The 19,816-nt window shown below is 40.2% G+C and overlaps 1 protein-coding gene across 3 annotated transcripts in view; it reads right to left on the bottom strand.

The window, feature by feature from the left end:
* Positions 1–19,816, bottom strand: part of SIMC1 (SUMO interacting motifs containing 1) — an 84,639-nt gene that overhangs the window by 28,113 nt on the left and 36,710 nt on the right. For 2 of the 3 annotated variants that reach the window (XM_086720560.1, XM_086674220.1), the window contains exons 2-5: positions 15,800–17,290; positions 11,754–12,001; positions 10,955–11,024; positions 2,091–2,245 (exon numbers count right to left, since the gene is read on the bottom strand). In XM_086720560.1, coding sequence (XP_086576686.1) covers positions 2,091–2,245; positions 10,955–11,024; positions 11,754–12,001; positions 15,800–17,290 — 1,964 coding nt within the window. The remainder of the gene's footprint in view (positions 1–2,090; positions 2,246–10,954; positions 11,025–11,753; positions 12,002–15,799; positions 17,291–19,816) is intronic. The other variant, XM_086674158.1, reaches the window with a different exon arrangement.

The following is a 19,816-nucleotide window of genomic DNA, read 5'->3' as shown; positions in this document are numbered from 1 at the left end:
AACATTAAAAAAACAAAAAACTACCTAACTACACTATCCTGTGCTCTTTGTAGATCTACTTACTGATTTTCTATTCTATAATCATTAACATTTAAACTTTACAGCAAATGCCACAGCTATGAAAATGGGTATGGGCATGCAAACTAAGGGGGGAAGCTGACTGATGCTCAAAACAGTATGAAGCTTCCTCTTTTTTGTTTTTTTTTATTAAAGTAGTTATAACAGTCAATATCCCATATTGGCCTATAGAAAACTATTTTTTTTTTAATTTTTTTTTCAATGTTTTTATTTATTTTTGGGACAGAGAGAGACAGAGCATGAACGGGGGAGGGGCAGAGAGAGAGGGAGACACAGAATCGGAAACAGGCTCCAGGCTCCGAGCCATCAGCCCAGAGCCTGACGCGGGGCTCGAACTCACGGACCGCGAGATCGTGACCTGGCTGAAGTCGGACGCTTAACCGACTGCGCCACCCAGGCGCCCCTAGAAAACTATTTTTAACAAACATACAAGAACATATGAGAATGTAAATATGAGTGGAAGAGTTTCAATGATGCTGTTAAAAAAAAAAAAAAAAAAAAAGGATGCTGGTACACTAGCTTGGTGAAAACCATTTCCAAAAAAAGTAAGGATTGGAGTGCCCGGGTAGCTCAGTTGGTTAAGCATCCGACTCTTGATTTCTGCTCAAGTCGTGATCCTGTAGTTCACGAGTTCGAGCCTCATGTTGGGCTCTGCACACAGCATGGAGCTTGCTTATGATTCTCTGTCTCTCCCTCTCTCTGTACCTCCCCCACTCGTGCTGTCTCTCTCAAAATAAATAAACTTAAAAAAAAATGGGGGGCGCCTGGTGCTTCAGTTGGTTGGGTATCCGACTTCAGCTCAGGTCATGATCTCACTGTGTGTTGAGTTCAAGCCATGCATCAGGCTCTGTGCTGACATCTCAGAGCCTGGAGCCTGCTTTGGATTCTGTGTCTCCTCTCTCTGCCCCTCCCCACACTCACTCTGTCTCTCTGTCTCACACACAAAAAATTTTTTTTAATTAAAAATAACAAAAGAACCCACGAGTTGTAGTTCCAGGAAGAAAATTCCAGCCTGAGATTGCCACCCTAGAAATCACATTTTCTCCTATTCATATATAAGGATATAGTAGTTCCCTGTCCTGAAGCTTCCAGAAGCTCCCACTTGCCCTGATTCTACAAAAAAAGAATACATGCTTGCTACCATCTTGTACCTTATTGTTAGCCTCAGGACCTATTATATTACTTTTTAGAAACTAATAGTGACAAATGAGAGTTCTCCTGAGGTACTCAGGGAGATGGAAATAAATCTAGGTTTATAAAAGCTGTGAAAAGTTTTATGCAAGTTAAGGTTTTCCCCTAGATCTCCTGAGGCTGTCTGGACAATTCTGAAATACACCAAAGGACGTCTGACAGTCTTGAGAAAAACCAAAAACCATGAAGGCTGTGGTGCTCAACACACGGTTGGTACAGAGAGATTTTCTTTTAGAATTGTCTGTAGTTCTTTTTTTTTTTTTAAGTTAATTTATTTATTTTTGAGAGAGACACAGTACAAGCAGGGGGAGGGCAGAGAAAGAGTGGGAGAGACAGAGAATCCCAAGCAGGCTCTGCATTGTCAGCACAGAGCCCAATGCGTGGCTCAAACTCACGAACCACGAGATCATGACCTGAGCTGAAGTTAGATGTTTAACTGACTGAGCCACACAGATGCCTCTAGGATCATCTATAATTTTTTTTTGTTTTTATTTATTTATATTGAGATCGAGCGAGAAAGCGTGTGCACATGGAAGAGGCAGAGAGGGAATCTCAAGCAGGCTCCATACTGTCAGCATGGAGCCTGATGCTGGGCTGGAACTCACGAACTGTGAGATCATGACCTGAGCCGAGATCAAGAGTTAGACGCTTAACCGACTGAGCCACTCGGGCACTCCTTGTCTATAGTTTTAATAGCTATCCCTGTTATATTATTGTGTGACTATGAAACCTCATCCATTTGATGTTCTCCAGCCTTGAGTAGCTGCCCACCTATGGCTCCTACTTCTTAACATCCCTGAGCTCAGGTGCTAGTTAGTTACCTGACATTGTGGGGCTGCTTGTCACAGGACAGCACCGTGCTTGCAATGGACTGCTGCAGGTGCTGTCGTTGCCTCCTCAGGATCTGCTGGAAGTCATCTTCCAGGGTCTGTACCACATAACGCAGAAAAAGGACTCTCCCAGGCAGATTTTGCCCCTGTAGAAGAAAAAATGAGAAGTATTTCCTCTCAATTTCCTGATGAGTGAGCATTCGGCTCTCCTAAATATGAAGTCCAAGCGAAGGCCATGCATCACGAAGTATGTCTGTACCTAAAAGAGAAGCTCCTGAGAGAGAGCAGGCAATCGAGGTTGTTTTAAAAGAGGGAAAACCGGGCAATCCCAGAGCTTGGAGGCTCAGGACTATAGACTTTCTAATTTTAAGAGATAGATAGCCATGACAAGTCGTCTCTCACTAAACTTGACTATCAGTCTCAGGATAAACCTCAAACTGTGGGTATCAGAATAGAGAGACAAAAACTGGTTCCTATATGATCCTGTTGAGCTGCTGGATCAAGCAGTCATGATGTCCATACCACTGCTGAACTTCTAGTAACGTGAGCTGATTCACATCCTTATTGTTTAAGCAAGTCCGAGTTGAGTTTTCTGTTACAGGTGAAATGATTCTAACTGAGAAAGCTGAACTGTTGTAGGTAAAGAGCATGGGCTTTGATGGCACACAGATCTTATGTATTTATTTTTGTTTGATTGTTTTAAACCCAGATCTATACTCATTCAACTGCCCTTCTGAGTTTCACTGTCTCTTGATTTAAGTGGTGATAATTTTAAGTATACAAAAGCCAGTATAAGTACCTGTGACATGCCAAGCAGACATGCACCATTTGTTGATTTCCCTTTACTGGGAGACAAGTGCTGGGACGTAGGACCAGGAGCTCGGGCTTTCAAACTTCAAAGAATAAGGCCCCAAACTGTTTCTGGATTCTTCAGGAACTTTTCAAACAGCAGGGGGTTGGTATATACTCTAAGAATATAAACTCATGGACTAGGGTACAGTTTAGTAAGCAGGAAAACGAATAACCATTGTAAGCACATATGATTTCTTTTTTTTAAGAGGTGAGAGGGGCATCTGGGTGGCACAGTCAGTTGAGTGTTGACTTTGGCTCAGGTCACGATCTCACAGTTCATGGGTTTGAGCCCCACATTGGGCTCTGTGCTGGCAGCTCAGAGCCTGGAGCCTGCTTTGGATTCTGTGTCTCCCTCTCTCTCTGGTCCTCCCCTACTCATGCTCTGTCTCTCAAAAATAAATAAACGTTAAAAAATTCTAAAATAAATAAATAAATAGGTAAGGATGTGATAACTTTGTCTTCCAATGTGCATATTTTTTTCTAATCCTCATTAACTAGTGCAAATGATTTTTTAAAAGTTTATTTATTTTTGAGAGAGAGTGTGCACAAGCTGGAGAGGGGCAGAGAGATAGGATCCCAGGCAGGCTTTGCACTGTCAACATGTAAGTGGGGCTTGAGCTCACAAACCACGAGATCGTGACCTGAGCCGAAATCAAGAGTTTGATGCTTAACCAACTGAGCCACCCAGGCACTCTGGTGCAAATTTTTTTAAAATCAAGTAATTATGCTAGATTTATGATGAAAGTCTTTCACTAACACCACTCTCCACTACTGCTTGCCCCCTGCAGTACCCTAGAGTGAAATTTTACTCTTCTGAAAGTTACTCTAAACATCTCTAAAAAATGCTCATATCATTACTTCTTGATTTATCAACTTTAGACATTATCTATTGGCTTCTGCTGTGTTAGATAAAGATTTAATTCACTTATGCCACTTCCCCATTTCTCTTCCTAAAATAACTATCTCAATTTATGTTCCATCATCTACAGATAGTATCTCTTGACACCCAATTTTATAAGATAAAGATGCTATAAAAGCCCTACTACTCAGAGATCCTATCCCTTTTCACTTCCTAATCTTTATCATCTAGGGCTTTCCATTGTCAAGGCTAAAATTGTTTTGTTTTATATATAAATTGATTCTAAATATTAGAACTAAATAGTGTTTACAGTATGAGGACTATGTTAAAATTATTTACTACACTGGAAATCCATATAGTACACTAAGAAAATAATTTCTTTCTTGTTAAGCTTTTTGATTTTCTTAAAGTTTCTTTTTTATCCTCCCTATATTGCCTACAATTATCACTTTACCTCTTTTAACTCCTCAAGAATGGTGTTGAATCTTGAGAATATCCTTCTTTCCCATTTTTTTTTTTTCATTTTTAAAAACAACTTTTTTGGGGCGCCTGGGTGGCTTAGTTGGTTAAGCGCCCAACTTTGGTTCAGGTCACGATCTTGCAGTTTATGGGTTTGACGCCCACATCGGGCTCTGTGCTGACAGCTCAGAGCCTGGAGCCTGCTTCGGATTCCGTGTTTCCCTCTCTCTCTGTCTCTCTCCCACTCAGGCTCTGTCTCTCTCAAAAATGAACAAACATTAAAAAAAGAAAAACCAACTTTATTGACAACCCTTATAAATTCACCCACTTTAAATGTGCAATTCAATGATTTGTTGTAAATTTACTGAGCTTGGTAACCTTGGCCATAACCAATTTTTAGAGTATCTTTATAACTGAAATAAGATCCCTCATCCCTATCTACGGTTAGTTCCCGTTCCCATCTCTAGCCCCAGGCAACCACTCCTCTACTTTATGGCTCTACTGATTTGCCCTTCTGGACATTTCATATACGGAGAACTATACACTATATGACCTTGTGTAAGTGGCTTCCTTTTAAGTAGCTTAATACTTTTTGAGGTTTGTCCATGTCACGGCATATATCAAGAGCACTTTTTTTAATTACTGAATAGCATTCCCATGTATGAAGATAGCACATTTTGTTTATCCGATTGTTTTTTTTTATTTTTTTTTACTTTTATTTATTTTTGAGAAACAGAGTGAGACAAAGAGTGAGCGGGGGAGGGGCAGAGAGAGAAGGAGACACAGAATCTGAAGCAGGCTCCAGGCTCTGTGCAAGCGGTCAGCACAGAACCTGATGTGGGGCTCGAACCCACAAACTGTGAGATCACGACCTGAGCCGAAGTCGGAGGCTCAACTGACTGAGCCACCCAGGTGCCCCTATCCATTCAATTGTTGATGGACATTTGGGTTGTTTCCACTTTTTGGCTATTATGAATAAGGCTGCTATGAACATTCACATGTAAGCCTTTGTTAGACATATATTTTCATTTTTCTTGGGTCAGTATCTGGAAGCTGAACAGCTGGGTCATAAGTTTATGTTTAATTTTTTAAAGGAACTGTCAAACTGTTTTCGACAGTGGCTGTTCCATTTACATTCCCACCAGTAATGTATCAGACTTCCTGTATCTCTACTTTCTTGCCAGCATTTGTTATTGCCTACTTTCTTTTTAAAATTGTGGTAAAAAAAACATATAACATAAACTTAACTATCTTAACCATTTATTTTTTATATTTGAGAGAGAGCACAAATAAGGGAGGGGCAGAGAAAAAGAGGGAAACACAGAATCCTAATCAGGCTCCAGTCTCTGAGCTGTCAGCCAGAGCCTGATGCATGGCTCAAACCCACAAACTGTGAGATCATGACCTGAGCTGAAGTCGGATGCTTAACCGACTGAGCCATCCAGGGGCCCTGTATTTTTTTTTTTTTTTTTTAAGTAGGCCTCATGCCTAGCATGGAGCCCAACACGGGGCCTGACATCAAGACCTGGGCTGAGACCAAGAGTCAGATGCTAACCAACGGAGCCACCCCATCTTAATCATTTTTCAGTATATTCACGTAGTTGTGCAACAGATCTCCTGAACTTTTCCATCTTGCAAAATGAAACTTTACACACAATGAACAATCATGTCCCATTTCTCCCTCCCCCCTAGCCTCTGGTAACCAACATTCTATTTGCTTTTTATATTAATGACAGCTATAGATACTTTGTGTATGTCAAATTATACAGGGTCTTTTTATGACTGGCTTATTTCACTTAGTATAATACCCTCATTATGGTACCATCCATGTTGTAGCATATGGGATTTCCTTCCTATCTAAAGCAGAATATTTCACTGTACCTGTATATGCCACATTTTGTTTACCTCGTCATCTACGGATGGACGTTTGGGCTGCTTCCACTTCTTGGCTTTTGTGAATAATGCTGCTATGAACATGGGTGTGCAAATATCTCTTCAAGACACTTCTTTCAATTCTTTTACACGTATACGCATGTGGGAATATATGAAGAGGGATTGCTATGAGATCTTTTAAAATCTATTGGGACTTGGGGCCCTGGGTGGCTCAGTTGGTTAAATGTCTGACTCTTGGTTTCAGCTCAGGTCATGATCTCATGGTTTGTGAGTTTGAGCCCTGCATCAGGTTCTGCCCTGACAGCATGGAGCTGCTTCAGATCCTCCCCATCCCCCTCTCTCTGTCCCTTCCTTGCTTGCCCTCTCTCTCTCAAAATAAATAAACTTAAAAATTTAAAATCTATTGGAACTTAATTTATGGCCTAAAATAAGGTCTTTCCTGGAATATGCCCCTTGTGCACCAAGAAGAAGGTGGGTACTGTTGTTGGTAGACTATTCTGCATATAATTATTAGATCTGGTTAGTTTATTGTGTTGCTTAATTTCTCTCTTTCCTTACTTATCTTCCATTCTGGTTATTCTATCCATTATTGAGAGTTGGGTATTGAAGTCTCCAACTATTAATATAGAACAATTTTTCCCTTTGGGGTGCCTGGGTGGCTCAGTCAGTTGCGCGTCTGACTTTGGCTCAGGTCATGATCTTGCGGTGTGGGAGTTCAAGCACCCACGTTGGGCTCTGGGCTGACAGCTCGGAGCCTGGAGCCTGTTTCAGATTCTGTGTCTCCCTCTCTCTCTCTGCCCCTCCCCTGCTCATGCTCTGTCTCTGTCTCAAAAATAAACATTAGAAAAAAAATTAAAAAGAACTATTTTTCCTTTTGATTCTATCAGTTTTTGCCTTGTATCTTGATGGTCTGTCATTAGGTACGTAAATATTTATGATTGTTGTATCTCAGAGTTGTATTGAACCTTTTAATTAATACATAACGTCCTCCTTTGTCTCTTGTAACATTTTCTGACTTATCTATTTTGTCTCATATTAGTACAGCCACCTGTGCTCTTTTGGTTACATACTCTTTTGGTTCATGGAATATCTTCTCCCATTCTTTCACTTTGAATCTACTTGTGTCTTTGGATCTAAAGTGTTTTTTGTAGATAGCATGTAGTTGGATCATGCCAATCTGTGTCTTTTGATTGGAGAGTTTAACCCATTTATATTTACATTTTAAAGTAATTGCTTATAAGGAAAGAGGGTCAGTCAGTAGAGAGTGTGACTTTTTTTTTTTTTAATGTTTATTTATTTTTGAAGGAGACACAGAGCATGAGTGGGGTGGGAGCAGAGAGAGACGGAGACACTGAATCAGAAGCAGGCTCCAGGCTCTGAGCTGTCAGCACAGAGCCCAACATAGGGCTCGAACTCATGAGCTGTGAGATCATGACCTGAGCCGAAGTTGGATGCTAAACTGACTATGCCACCCAGGCTCACCCCAGAGAGTGTGACTCTTGATCTCAGGGTTGTAAGTTTGAGCCCCCTGTTGGGTGTAGAGATTACTTAAAAAAAATAATAAAAAGCAATTACTCATAAGGAAGGATGCACTTGTGTCATTGTACTGTTTTCTACATGCCTTATAGCTTTTTTGTCCCTCATTTCCTGCATTATTGTCTTTTGTTGTTAGTTGATTTTTTGTAGTGAAATGTTTAAATTCCTTTGTTGCTTCCTTTTGTGTCTCTAGCTATTGTCTTTGTGGTTACCATCATAATTACATTTAATATTCGGAAGTTAAAATACTCTAATTTGAATTTGTACAAGCTTAACTTCAATAACATATAAAAACTGTTCCTTTACAGCTCTGTCCCTTACTATTTTGGTTGTTGATGTCACATAACTACATCTTCATACAAAACAAATTAATAATTCTTTTAAATGCATTAGTGTCTTTCATTACATAGAAAGCAAAATGTGGCGTTTCAAAGTTATAGTAATACTGGCTTTTAGACTAATAATTATGAAACTTGTATTAGTCACTTAACCATATAGAAAACCAAACATTATAAATTGTTGTTACAATCATAGTTTTTGTAATTGTCCATGTATTTACCTTTACTGACATCTTTGTTTCTTTATATGGCTCAAGTTACTGTTCAGTGTTTCATTTTACTCTGCAGGACTCCCTTTAGGCTTTTTTTTGCTGGGCAGGGCTAGTGGAAATGAACTCCCTCAGCTTTTGTTTATCTAGGGAGGTCTTTATTTCTGCCTCATTTTTGAAAAGCAGCTTTGTTGAACATGGAACTCTTGGCTGAGTTTTATTCTTTAGCACTTTGAATATCTTAGCCCACTACCTTCTGGCCTCCAAAATTTCTGATGAGAAACCTGCTGATAATCTTATTGAGACCTTGTATGTGATGTGTTGCTTCTCTCCTGCTGCTCTCCCTCATTTTTGAAGGATGGTTTGGCCAGATATAGTTTGGCCAGATAAGAGCTTTTTTTCCTTCAGCATTTTGAATATATCATCCCACTGCCTTGTGACTTGCAAGATTCTGCTAAAAACCTTGCATGCGGTGAGCCACTTTTTTCTTGCTGTTTTCAAGATTCTGGCTTTAACTTTTGTTAACTTTTGACACTTGATTTAATGTGTCTTGGTGTGGGTCACTGGTTTAACTTCATTGGAGTTGAACTTCACAAATCTGTATATCCATTTCTTTCCTCAGGTTTGGGGAGTTTGGGGTCATTATTTTCTCAAGTAAGCTCTCTGCCCCTTTCTCTCTTCTTCTGGGGCTCTCATAATACATACATGGTCCACTTAATAATGTCCCATGGTCCCTTAGGCTCTCTTCAACTTTCTTCATTGTATTTTCTTTTTGCTCTTCTGTCTCAATGATTTCAAATGACCTGTCTTCAAGTTCATTGACAGTTTTCTTTTGCCTGGTCAAGCATGCTGTTGAATCCTTCTAGTGAATTTTTCAATTCAGTTACACTTTTCGGGTCCAGAATATGTTTGATTCTAATAGTTTCTTGTTTAATACTCTCATTTTGTTCACACATAATTTTCATGCTGCAGTTAGCTGTCTATCTCTGCTCTCTTTTAGTTCCTTGTACATTTTTAAGATAGTTCAAAAATACTCTTTTGTCAGGGGGGCACCATTTAAGCATCCAGCTCTTAATTTCAGCTCAGGTCATGATCTCATGGTTGTGAGATCTAGCCCCACGTCAGGCTCTGCACTGAGTGTGTGCTTTCATCTGTCTTAATTTCCCAGTGGCTTGCCTTTGTCTCAGGAGCCACAGTCTCTTGCTTCCCTGGTACCTGCCTGTGGAACTGCATACTCCCTGCAGCTCTAACATGTGGCAGTGCTCACCTCTCTTTTCAGCAGCTTCCAAACTATACCACTATTCCCATCAGTGATCTGAGTCGGGTGAGAAAACAACTCTCCCTTGGGCAGCTCCCTAACAAGCCAGGAGACTGGCTCAAAGTCCACTTTTTTGTTTCCATCTTGAGGGAGGAGCTGGGGCATGTGAAGTTTCCTTCCAGTTGCACCATGATAAGCAGGGTCGAGGGAGGGGCACGGGCACACCAAATAACACAAATCTTCCTACTCCTTTCATCGAGCCCCTTCTCGATCATGCATTCTCCTGGGTACTGAGGCTTCTCAACTGATCTCCAGAGTTTTCACAAAAGTATTCTGGTCCATATGTTTTTCTTAATTTGGCGTCTCCATGGAGAACAATAGCCTGGAGCTTGTTTATCATCTAGGTGATGTTTCCCAGATCATTCTTAAAGCCCTCAATTATTCTGCTCCAATCTGGACTGACTGCTTTGTAGGTCTACTATTCACCATAATTTTAGGAATTCTCTGTATTAGTCTCTTGGATTAGATCTAGTGTTCCCTAGATCCTGTTCCACCCTCTTTCTTAATCCCTTCTTCTTTAGATGCATACCTTTAGGTAACTGAAGAAATGGGTGTGAGGCTATTTTTTCAAATTCCCACATGTCTGGAAATGTCTTTATGTTTACACTCATGCTTGAATAATAGTTTTGTTGAGTATGGAATTCTAAGCTGAAAATAATTTGTTCCATCCAAGTGCTCTGGGTGAGCAGACAGAATGCTGGCCATTTAGGGATCCCTAAAAGTCAGAATGCAGAAGACTTCTTTTCTGCAGCACCAACTCTATACTAGGTGCCTTTGTTTATGATGGATGTTTCATTCAATGTCTTTAGAAAATAAGTCCTCTGACTTTTTGCCTGAAGGGTAGGTAACCTGATGACTGAACTTTCTGTACTCAAGAATGGAAAGACTGTCAGTTCTATCTGCAAACTTTCAACAGATTTACAGCCCACATCTGACTCTAACCCTCTTGTATGTATTGTGTTTCTGAGTTGAAAACCTCTTTACTCTAAAGGGAGATTTCCTTTCTCCTTGACTGCAGCCACCTCTAGATGTATTACAGCCTATGGCTTTCTCTGCCTAGCTTCACCAGTCAACACTTACATTTCCTTTAGTTCTTCTAGTTTTCATTCAAATCTACTGCCCTTCCCCTTATTTTCATTGCCATGGATTTATATCTTTCACTATTCATCCACTATTATTTTCAATGGGCTCTCAAGAAGGAGAGGGATAAGTGAAGGTACTCCATTTCGAATTGGAAGACAGCACATACCATTTCAAAAGGAGTTTTTTGGTGAGGGTGGGAATATAAGGATGGAATAATGGCAAAGACTTTACTACCAGATTTGTCATCACTTTCGTTTCTAGTTAAAACTTCCTATGCAAAACATACACCCTCATAATTGTTATGTTACCTCTTCCTCCATGACATAAGTGAGCAGCTTCCAGTCCCACTCCACTGTCTTGGCATTAGCTGGATGTAGCCTGAAATTCAAGGGACATCAATTAGAATTCTAGAAGGTATAGTGGAAGAAGGGATGGGATCTGGAAGACGACAGAAACAAAAAAACCTCCTCTTATCCTCACTGCTTTTGTCTATCCTTTGACATGATACCATGTCATCTGACGGTAGTAGAACTTCAGTTTTTTTGCTACCCAGTATTCACTTCTCTTTTGGAAGACATTAGCACCCCAATTTTGCCTTGAAGAAATAAACTCTTTATTACTATTAGCCCATTAGCTTTACCCTACCAGGATACCAGCCCATGAAGTATATTGAGCCAATCATGATATTCTATCCCTCAGTTCAGTGGTTGGTTCAAAAATGGGCTCATGTCCTATGTTATTGCAATTAAAGCCTACAAGACTAAATTTCAGAACTTTTGTGTGATTATAAAGGAAGTGGGCTTTCTCTCATAAAAGCTGGAGGCTGAGAAGACTACTATGTGGAGCCTCAAGAGAGAAGCAAAGCAGGAAAATGGATCCTGGTAACCATTCTGAACTGAATTAAGTCTTATTCCTAGGCTTCTAGTAAAATGAATAATTAAATTCTCTTTTATCAGCTGTTACAGCTAGTTTGGATTGGGTTTCCCATTAGTTGTAATCCAAATAACACTGATACACTAAGTCACCCTCTCTAGTTGGTTAGCTCAATCAAGCTCAGGCAAGAGAAAGATGTGCCCTGAGTCCAGATTCTCTAGGAGATTCACCAACATCAAAGGTTCATACTGTTGAATTTTCATGAGAAGCATATAGGCCTCCTTCAGTACATCCACGGTCTCAGAGCCACTGAGCAGGATTTTCTGGATGATGTGAGCCACAATTTCTCTGGGTGGGTAATGCTGGGGTGACACAAAGTCCATCAAAAACTGCACAGTCCCCAGGGGAAAATTTTCTTCAATGGTGTTTGTTACCATTCTTAGTCTTCGATGAGGAATGGGTTCTAATTTTTGACTTTTACTCTGTAGAGATAAAAATAAACCAATAAGAACAGGTTTCTATAGACATATATACACAGGATCTGAAACAGATTCAAGACAGCAAAATTTTCCATGCATTTGAAAAATTAATAAAAAATAAAAAGACTGAAAAGCCTTATCTAAAAAACTTTCAACGACATGGAAAAATACTTAAGTTAAAAAATAAGAATTCAAAGTTCTACATATAATATGATTTCATCTGTGCTAAAAGCACAGAAAAGAAGTACAAAAGAGTCAAGAGCTAGCCTAAGTAGATTCTGGAGTGAAGGTGGGAAGATAGGGTAGCTGTGATACTATTATCAGATACTTAGATAAAGAGAGGGAGACACAGAATCCCAAGCAGGCTCCAGGTTCTGAGCTGTCAGCACAGAGCCTGATATGGGGCTCAAACTCACGAACTGTGAGATCATGACCTGAGCTGAAGTCGGACGCTTAACCGATTGAGCCACCCAGGTGGCCCGAAAGATGCTTTAAATATGTTTTATTGTTAAAATAAGATCCCGTTTTATTGATTTACTGTTAACAGTAAATGTTAAGTTGCTTCCCTCCCACCTCCCAAAAGTATGTATATAAAGACTGGGAGAGAATATGTGAAAAGTGGTTTTCTATTATCTGGGGTGCTGGAATTAGATGTTTTGCCTCTATACGTTCTTCTGTATGTTGCCATAATAGATACATATTACTTTCAGAATCAAAAGGAAAAACATGAAAAAGTTTTCTGACATCAGAATATATTACCAATGATGATAATTTTTGAACATTTGACTTATCCTCATCTTAATTCTCACAACCCTACTACTACTATTATTATTCCTATTATATAGATAAGGAAGCTGAGGTTTAGAGAGTAAGGACTTGTTATGCAACAAATGTCAGAAGCTGGTTTCACACATGGGTGGTGTAATCCCATATCTACCCTCTAAATTCATACTACCTCTCAACAACAAAACCAATAATAATAAATATATTTTTGTTAAAAATCCCCATTAAAAGATTTTAAATGCCTATGTATAAAAAGGCAACTGAGCAGCAAGTATTATTTTTAAAATCTGAGAATAAGTATTAAACTTATTATTTTACTTTATTATTATTTTTTTAATTTTACAGAGAGAGAGAGCGAGAGAGAGCATGCGCACGAGTGGGGAAGAGGGGCAGAGAGAGAGAGAAAATCTTTTTTTCAATTTTTTTTTTTAACATTTATTTATTTTTGAGACAGAGAGAGACAGAGCATGAACGGGATAGAGTCAGAGAGAGAGGGAGACACGGAATCTGAAACAAGCTCCAGGCTCTGAGCTGTCAGCACAGAGCCCGACGCGGGGCTCGAACTCACGGACCGCGAGATCATGACCTGAGCTGAAGTCGGACCCTTAACCGACAGAGCCACCCAGGCACCCCGAGAAAATCTTAAGCAGGCTCCATGTCCAGTGCGGATCCGATGTGGGGTCTGATCTCATGACCCTGGGATCATGACCTGGGCCAAAATCAAGAGCTGGATGCTCAACTGACTAAGCCACTCAGGCACCCCAAGTATTAAATGTAAAACATCAACCAAAGGTCTGACAGCTTATATATGACAGTAAAACAGTGATGACTAGAATTGTCCTTCCAGAAAATCTTCCGGAGAAGTCTAGTTAGCTTTCCTTATGCCTCAAATCACCTAAGGGTAACCCTTTATCTCACTGATCAGAGACCAATACTGTACATGTCATGTAATGAAAATTAAGAGCCAGAGAAGAGAAGAACAAACAATATTGCTTTTGTGACTATTTTACATGTGAGGCACTTTACCTATATTTGAACCTATATTATGCATTTCTTGCCTACAAATGGGTACATCTACAGCAGATAAAGTTTACAAATTCTTTTGATGCCCATATACTTAAGGGGAACTAAGACTTATAAAGTATTTCTTTAGGCCTTGAAAGGTGGCTTTGTGCTTTATGTATTTACTTTTAGGTCAAACAACTTTATGATATGAGCATTATGACTTATTTTAGAGTAAACAAAGAAAGACTCAGAGGAGTTAAGGCCAAAGGCTGGTAGGCGGCAGGCAGCGTGGGGACTGGCTAAGAAGTTCTGGGGGGAAAACGACCTGGTTGAAGAAGTACTTATTAAAAGCCCAAAAGAAATAATAGGAGAGACCAAAAAGATTTACAGATGGATTCTAGATGGCCGAAGTTCTTTACGGTAAGAAATAAAGATGAGGAAGAAAAATCCCCTTTGTTTGGCCTAACTGCCATCTTATAATCCAAGCTGTGTTTACACAGAAAGGGGACGTGGTGTCCCATTTGCATCTACTGGCGGCCTCGCTACTTTGTGCAGCACTTACAAAGCACTACGGCCTTGACTAAGGAAACACAAACTCTCTCAAGTCCTCCAAATGCTCTTGATAATGGACTGATATATCACCATCCTGAGGCAAACCCACAGGAATAAAGAGAATGAGCTAGGGTAGTTAGGGAGAGTCATTCAGAAAGAGAAGACATAAAACGTATTAGAAGATACAACAACAATTAAAATGAGAGAAAAAAATTCAATCTTCAAGGCCAAATCGATGTGAATGCCTGATACAGGCTACATGGGATTCCTGATTGCTCCAAGAATGCACCTTCTGAATTCATGGACTACCTCAAGCCAGTCTTTTTTTTTTTTTTTAAGGTTTATATATTTATTTATTGTGAGGGAGAGTGAGCCTGAGCCAGGGAGGGGCAAAGAGAGAGAGAGAGAGAGAGAGAGAGAGAGAATTCCAAGCAGGCTCCGCATTGTTGGTGAAGAGCCTGACTTGGGGTTTGACCTCATGAACCATGAGATCATGACCTGAGCTGAAATCAAGAGTCAGAGGCTTAACCAACTGAGCCACACAGGTGCCCCTCAAGCCAGTCTTCTTAACATTGAGAATATGGTTACGGATGATGAAAAAATAGCTTCATATTGTAAAACCTAGCCACAAACTTTTTCTTACATCTGCTAAGAAAAGCATCTGGTTTAGTTCTCACAGCTTAATAAAGACCAATGGGAAGTAGCATTTCCATTAAAATCTTTTTTTTTAATGTTTATTTATTTTTGAGAGAGAGAGAGAGAGAGAGAGAGAGAGAGAGAGAGAGGAAGTGTGCATGCACTCATGAAGAGGAGAGGGGCAGAGAGAGAAGGAGACAGAGACTCCCAAGCAGGTTCCGCACGGTCAGTGCAGAACCCGATGGGGTGGGAGGGGGGTCAGGCTCGAATTCATGAACTGTGAGATCATAACCTGAGCTGAAATCAAGACTTGGTTGCTTAACTGACTGAGCCAGCCAGGCGCCCCTCCCATTAAAATCTTAAAACTGAATTTCCTCCTCAAAAGTCAGAAAGTAATAATTTTGGAAGCACTGAAGTGTCAAGGGTCTCACTATTTCTGTGATTTGGGAGCTGTAATAAGGGCATCAGGAAGGGAAAGGCATAGGAATTGAAGAGAAGCAGTTGATGAAGACCTATAATGAGCCAGACACTCTAACAGACACTTTTACATATGTTATGTCATTTAATGATCCTGTGAGGTATGTTTTTATCTCCATTTTACATATAGGAAAGAAGCTAAGGCTCAGAAAGGTAAAGTGACTTCTACAGTGCCAGTTTTTCACTGTGGGGGTGAAATTTGAACCCAGGTCTGACTACACTAGATGGTTCCACAAGTGGAGGAAAGATAAAAATATCAAATTTATACTGAGCCTGTTCTTTCATGCATATTTATGCTAGGCCTATACAAAGGACACCTAATCCCTAGGGGAAGACATATTAGCTCACCTCTCTTGTGTCTTTATCTGGTATTAGTGTCTGGAAGAAGAGGTGATGCACTGGAGGTCGTAAGAAGTACTTCAGTCTATGCAGGCATGGTCTGCTGTATAACCCACCTTGTGGTGTTCGTGCTTGTACCTGGGCAGACTCGGGGTTAGCAGGCTCTGACAGTGATCTCTCTTTTCTAGCTGGTGTTTCTGTAGCAGAGAGCCAAGGAACTTTCTCTAAGGAAGTTTCAAACTGTGGAGACTGTGGACTGGGAGAGGACCTTGGAGAAGATGGAGCTGAGACATCCATAGGGATGTCATGGTTCTGTATATCATATTGGGGAGGGTCAGGCCAGTCTTGTCGTAAGTGAGGCAAATCTCCAAGTGAGTGTAGCATGTCTCCTGGCAAGCAAGGCATGTCTCCAGCTGAACGGAACATATCTCCTGGGAAGTGTGGGACTTCGCCAGGTGAACGTGGCACGCTTTCTGGTGACTGTGGCGCATCTGCTGGTGACTGTGGCATGTCTGATGGTGACTGTGACATGCTTACTGGTGACTGTGGCACATGTCTTGGTGACCGTGGCACGTCTTCTGGCGACTGTGGTGTGTCTCTTGATGACTGTGGCACATCTCCCAGTGACTGTGGCATATCCCGTAAGTGTGCCACATCTTGTGGATATGATATGTTTTGAGGTGGGCCTGGTACATCTTGAGGTAGGCCCAGAGAGTCTTGAGGTGGGCACAGTGAGTCTTGAGGTGGGCTGGGTGAGTACTGAGGTTGCCACGATGAGTCTTTAGGTGGGCTTGGCACCTTCTGCTGAGGGCATGGCATCTCTTGAGGAGGGCATGGAACTTCTTGAGGCGGGTGAGGCAAAGCTTGTAGTTGGCACTGCATGGTTTGTGGTGGGCATGACAAGGCTCGTGGTGGGCACGAGGAGGCTCGTGGTGGACAGGGTGAGGCTCGCAGTGGGCATGGCAAGGCTCGCAGTGGGCATGGCAAGGCTTGTGGTGGGCAAGGCACATCTCGCTGTGGGGTTGGCAAGGGTGCCCTCTGATTGCTGCTGCTACCATTATTGCTTGTTGGGGAATGGGAGTGAACATCTGAAGATAGCTGTAGGCTTGCCAAGAAGCCAAGGTCACCTTTGAATGCAGTTGAGCTGCAATTTGGCTCTGCTGCATAAATAGAGTCCCCACTGACGGATGTAGGAGGTTGTGGACCTTCAAATGCGGTTTCTTCCAAAAGGTCCAAATCCACAGGATCGCTGTTAATGATTCTCCGTGCTGCAGGCCGAGAGCTTCTGTCTACCCGCCCTTCCATCACCTCTTTGCTGGAGAGGCTGGCACATGTCTGAAGACTGGCTGGCTCCTTCTGGGAAGGAGCAACAGGTTCTAGGGTCAAGTCAAGAGTGGCAATAGGTCTATTTTCTTCTTCAGTTCTTGTCAGGTCAATCACACAGAGTCCATTGCGATCCTTTGCCCTTGGTCTGGTTTCTCTGGTTAAGTCAATGAAGTCCTGTTAAAATATTATGAGAATATAAGTGGTCAAGTAGGGAGCCTTTGCTTTATCTAAGAAGATCTGCATCTGAGCTTTTAAGGATAATCATATTTTACCTTTTCACTTCACTGAAAATTTATACATTTTATATACCATAAGCATTAGTATTTCCTTTGGTCAAAATTTTGCTACTGTCAATCTGTCAATTTCTATACCATCTTAAATTATCCAAATGCCACATGCATATAACTGAGGGCATAGTGGGAAATTTTTTCTGATCCAAGGTAAATAGGGGAGTAGTAGGGAAGATTGCAACCTTAAGTCACAAGGGAAAAAGCAACCTTTGTTTGGAAAAGCAACTTACTTACAACAGAAACTAAAGAAGGTAAGCTAATATAAGAGAATCTACTATGTGCTGAGAACATGTTGAGTGCTTGCACGTATCTTTAACTTTCACAATATCCCTGTCAGGTAGGCTTTATAATCTCCATTACACAGATGGGGAAAATGGAGTTCAGAGGAGTTAGGTCATTACCTAAGGATTATACAATTAAGTCACAGACACACACATTCAAACCCAGGTCCGTTTCCTTTTTTCTCTGTACAACTTCATCCAATATATAATTACCTTATAGTCAGATATGTAGAGTAATGCAATAACAGTTATAAAACCAACAGTGTAAGTCTGAGCCCTAACTAGGTTCATTATTGGAAAACCTCCTGTCTTTACCTCCATTCCTTGCCAAAATGATTAGGTACTTCATAAACCCTAATGACACCTGCCCATGGTACTAAAATCAATCTCTGTGCCATACACATGTTAAAATATTGTACTCCCTTCAACTCTCAAAACTGTCTCAGTGTGGATGAAAATTAATAGCCTAATTATCCATCAATCTCATTGATGAATATGAATGCAAATATTCTCTATGAAGTATTAGTAAATCCAGTATTTAAAAAAAAAAGTTCCATTTCTGATCAGAATGGCTAGCTAGATACTCTGATCAACCAACCTAATAAAAGCGAGAAATTATATACAAATGTAAAAACACGGGAGAGGTTATAACAAGAAAAACTGACCAAAAAGAAAGCCAGTGTACCTATATTAATGTCAGACAAACTAGATTTCAAGGAAAATAGTGTTACTAGAGATAAAGAGGCTACTGTACAATAAAAGACTTATTTCATCAAGATATAATAATTTTAAAACTATATGCCTAATAACAGTCTCCATAAAGCAAAAACAGATACAAGGAGAAAAAGGAATATCCAGTCATTGTAAGAAACTTTTACATGTCTTTCTGGATTGATAGATTACTCAAACAAAAAAATTATTATTGATACAAAAGATTTGAACACTTTTTTAAAAGTTTCTATTTTGAGAGACAGAGAGAAAAACAGAGGGGGTGGGGTGGGGCAGGGAGAGAGAATCCCAAGCAGGCTTTACACTGTCAGTGCAGAGCGTGATGCAGGGCTTGAACTCATGAACTGCGAGATCATGACCTGACCTGAAATCAAGAGTTGGACACTTAACCGACTGAGCCACCCAGGTACCCCAAGATTTGAACACATTTAGTAAGCTTCATCTGAAGGACTCAGAATAGATATTCACAATTACACGAAATATTTACAAAAATTGACCACAAACCAGGAGTCAAAGTACATCTTAGTCAATGTCAAAAACATTATCACTCAGGCCAAAATACTATTAGGCTAGGAAGCAGCACAAAAGAATAACTAGGAAAAACTCCATATAACTGCAAATAGGTCAAAGGAGGAATCACAAATTAGAGAAATTTTAGAACTGAACAATAACAAAAATACCAGTTATTAAAATGTGGCATGCAGAATCACTATGTAGAAAAAAATGCACACTTACACACTTAATTAGAAAAGTGGAATGGAAGAAAATTAACGTGCTAAGCACAAACCTTTTGATAGCAGAAAAAGGAAAAAATACCCCCAAAGAAAGCAGAACAGAGGAAATAAGAGCAGAAATGAATGAAACAGAGAGCACAACAGAGAAGTGCAACAATGTTACAGGTTGTTCTTCTAAAAGATTATTAAAATCGGCAAACATCTGAGAAGAAATTTGAGAACAAAGGCGCAAATAACCAATATTAAGAATGAAAATAGGACAAAATTACAGATGTTTTTAAGATAAAAAAGATGAGAAGATGTTATGAATAATTTTATGTCGAAAAAACTTGGGAACTTGGATGAAACAGATAAATGCCTGGAAAAATAAAGCTTAGCAAAACTGACTCAAGAAACTGGGTGATGGGTACATGGGGGATCATTATACAATTTGCTAAATTTTTCATGTTTGTGATTTTCCTTAATGAAAAGACATTTTTAAGTTGACTCAAGAAGAAAGAAAAAAATCAAAATAGTCCTTTAACCAATAAAGAAATAAATCAGTAGTTGAAATTTTTTCCATCAAAAAACACCAGGTCAAGGTGATTTTAGAAATCATCTGTTTATGGCACAAAAACAGACACATAGACCAATGGAATAGAATAGAAACCCCAGAACTAGACCCAC

Source organism: Puma concolor, chromosome A1 (assembly GCF_028749965.1).
Source record: "Puma concolor isolate L17-30 chromosome A1, mPumCon1.1.hap2, whole genome shotgun sequence".
In the NCBI taxonomy this organism is placed as follows: Eukaryota; Metazoa; Chordata; class Mammalia; order Carnivora; family Felidae; genus Puma; species Puma concolor.
Note: the sequence above shows the minus strand (reverse complement) of the source record. Positions and strands in the feature narration are given on the sequence as shown.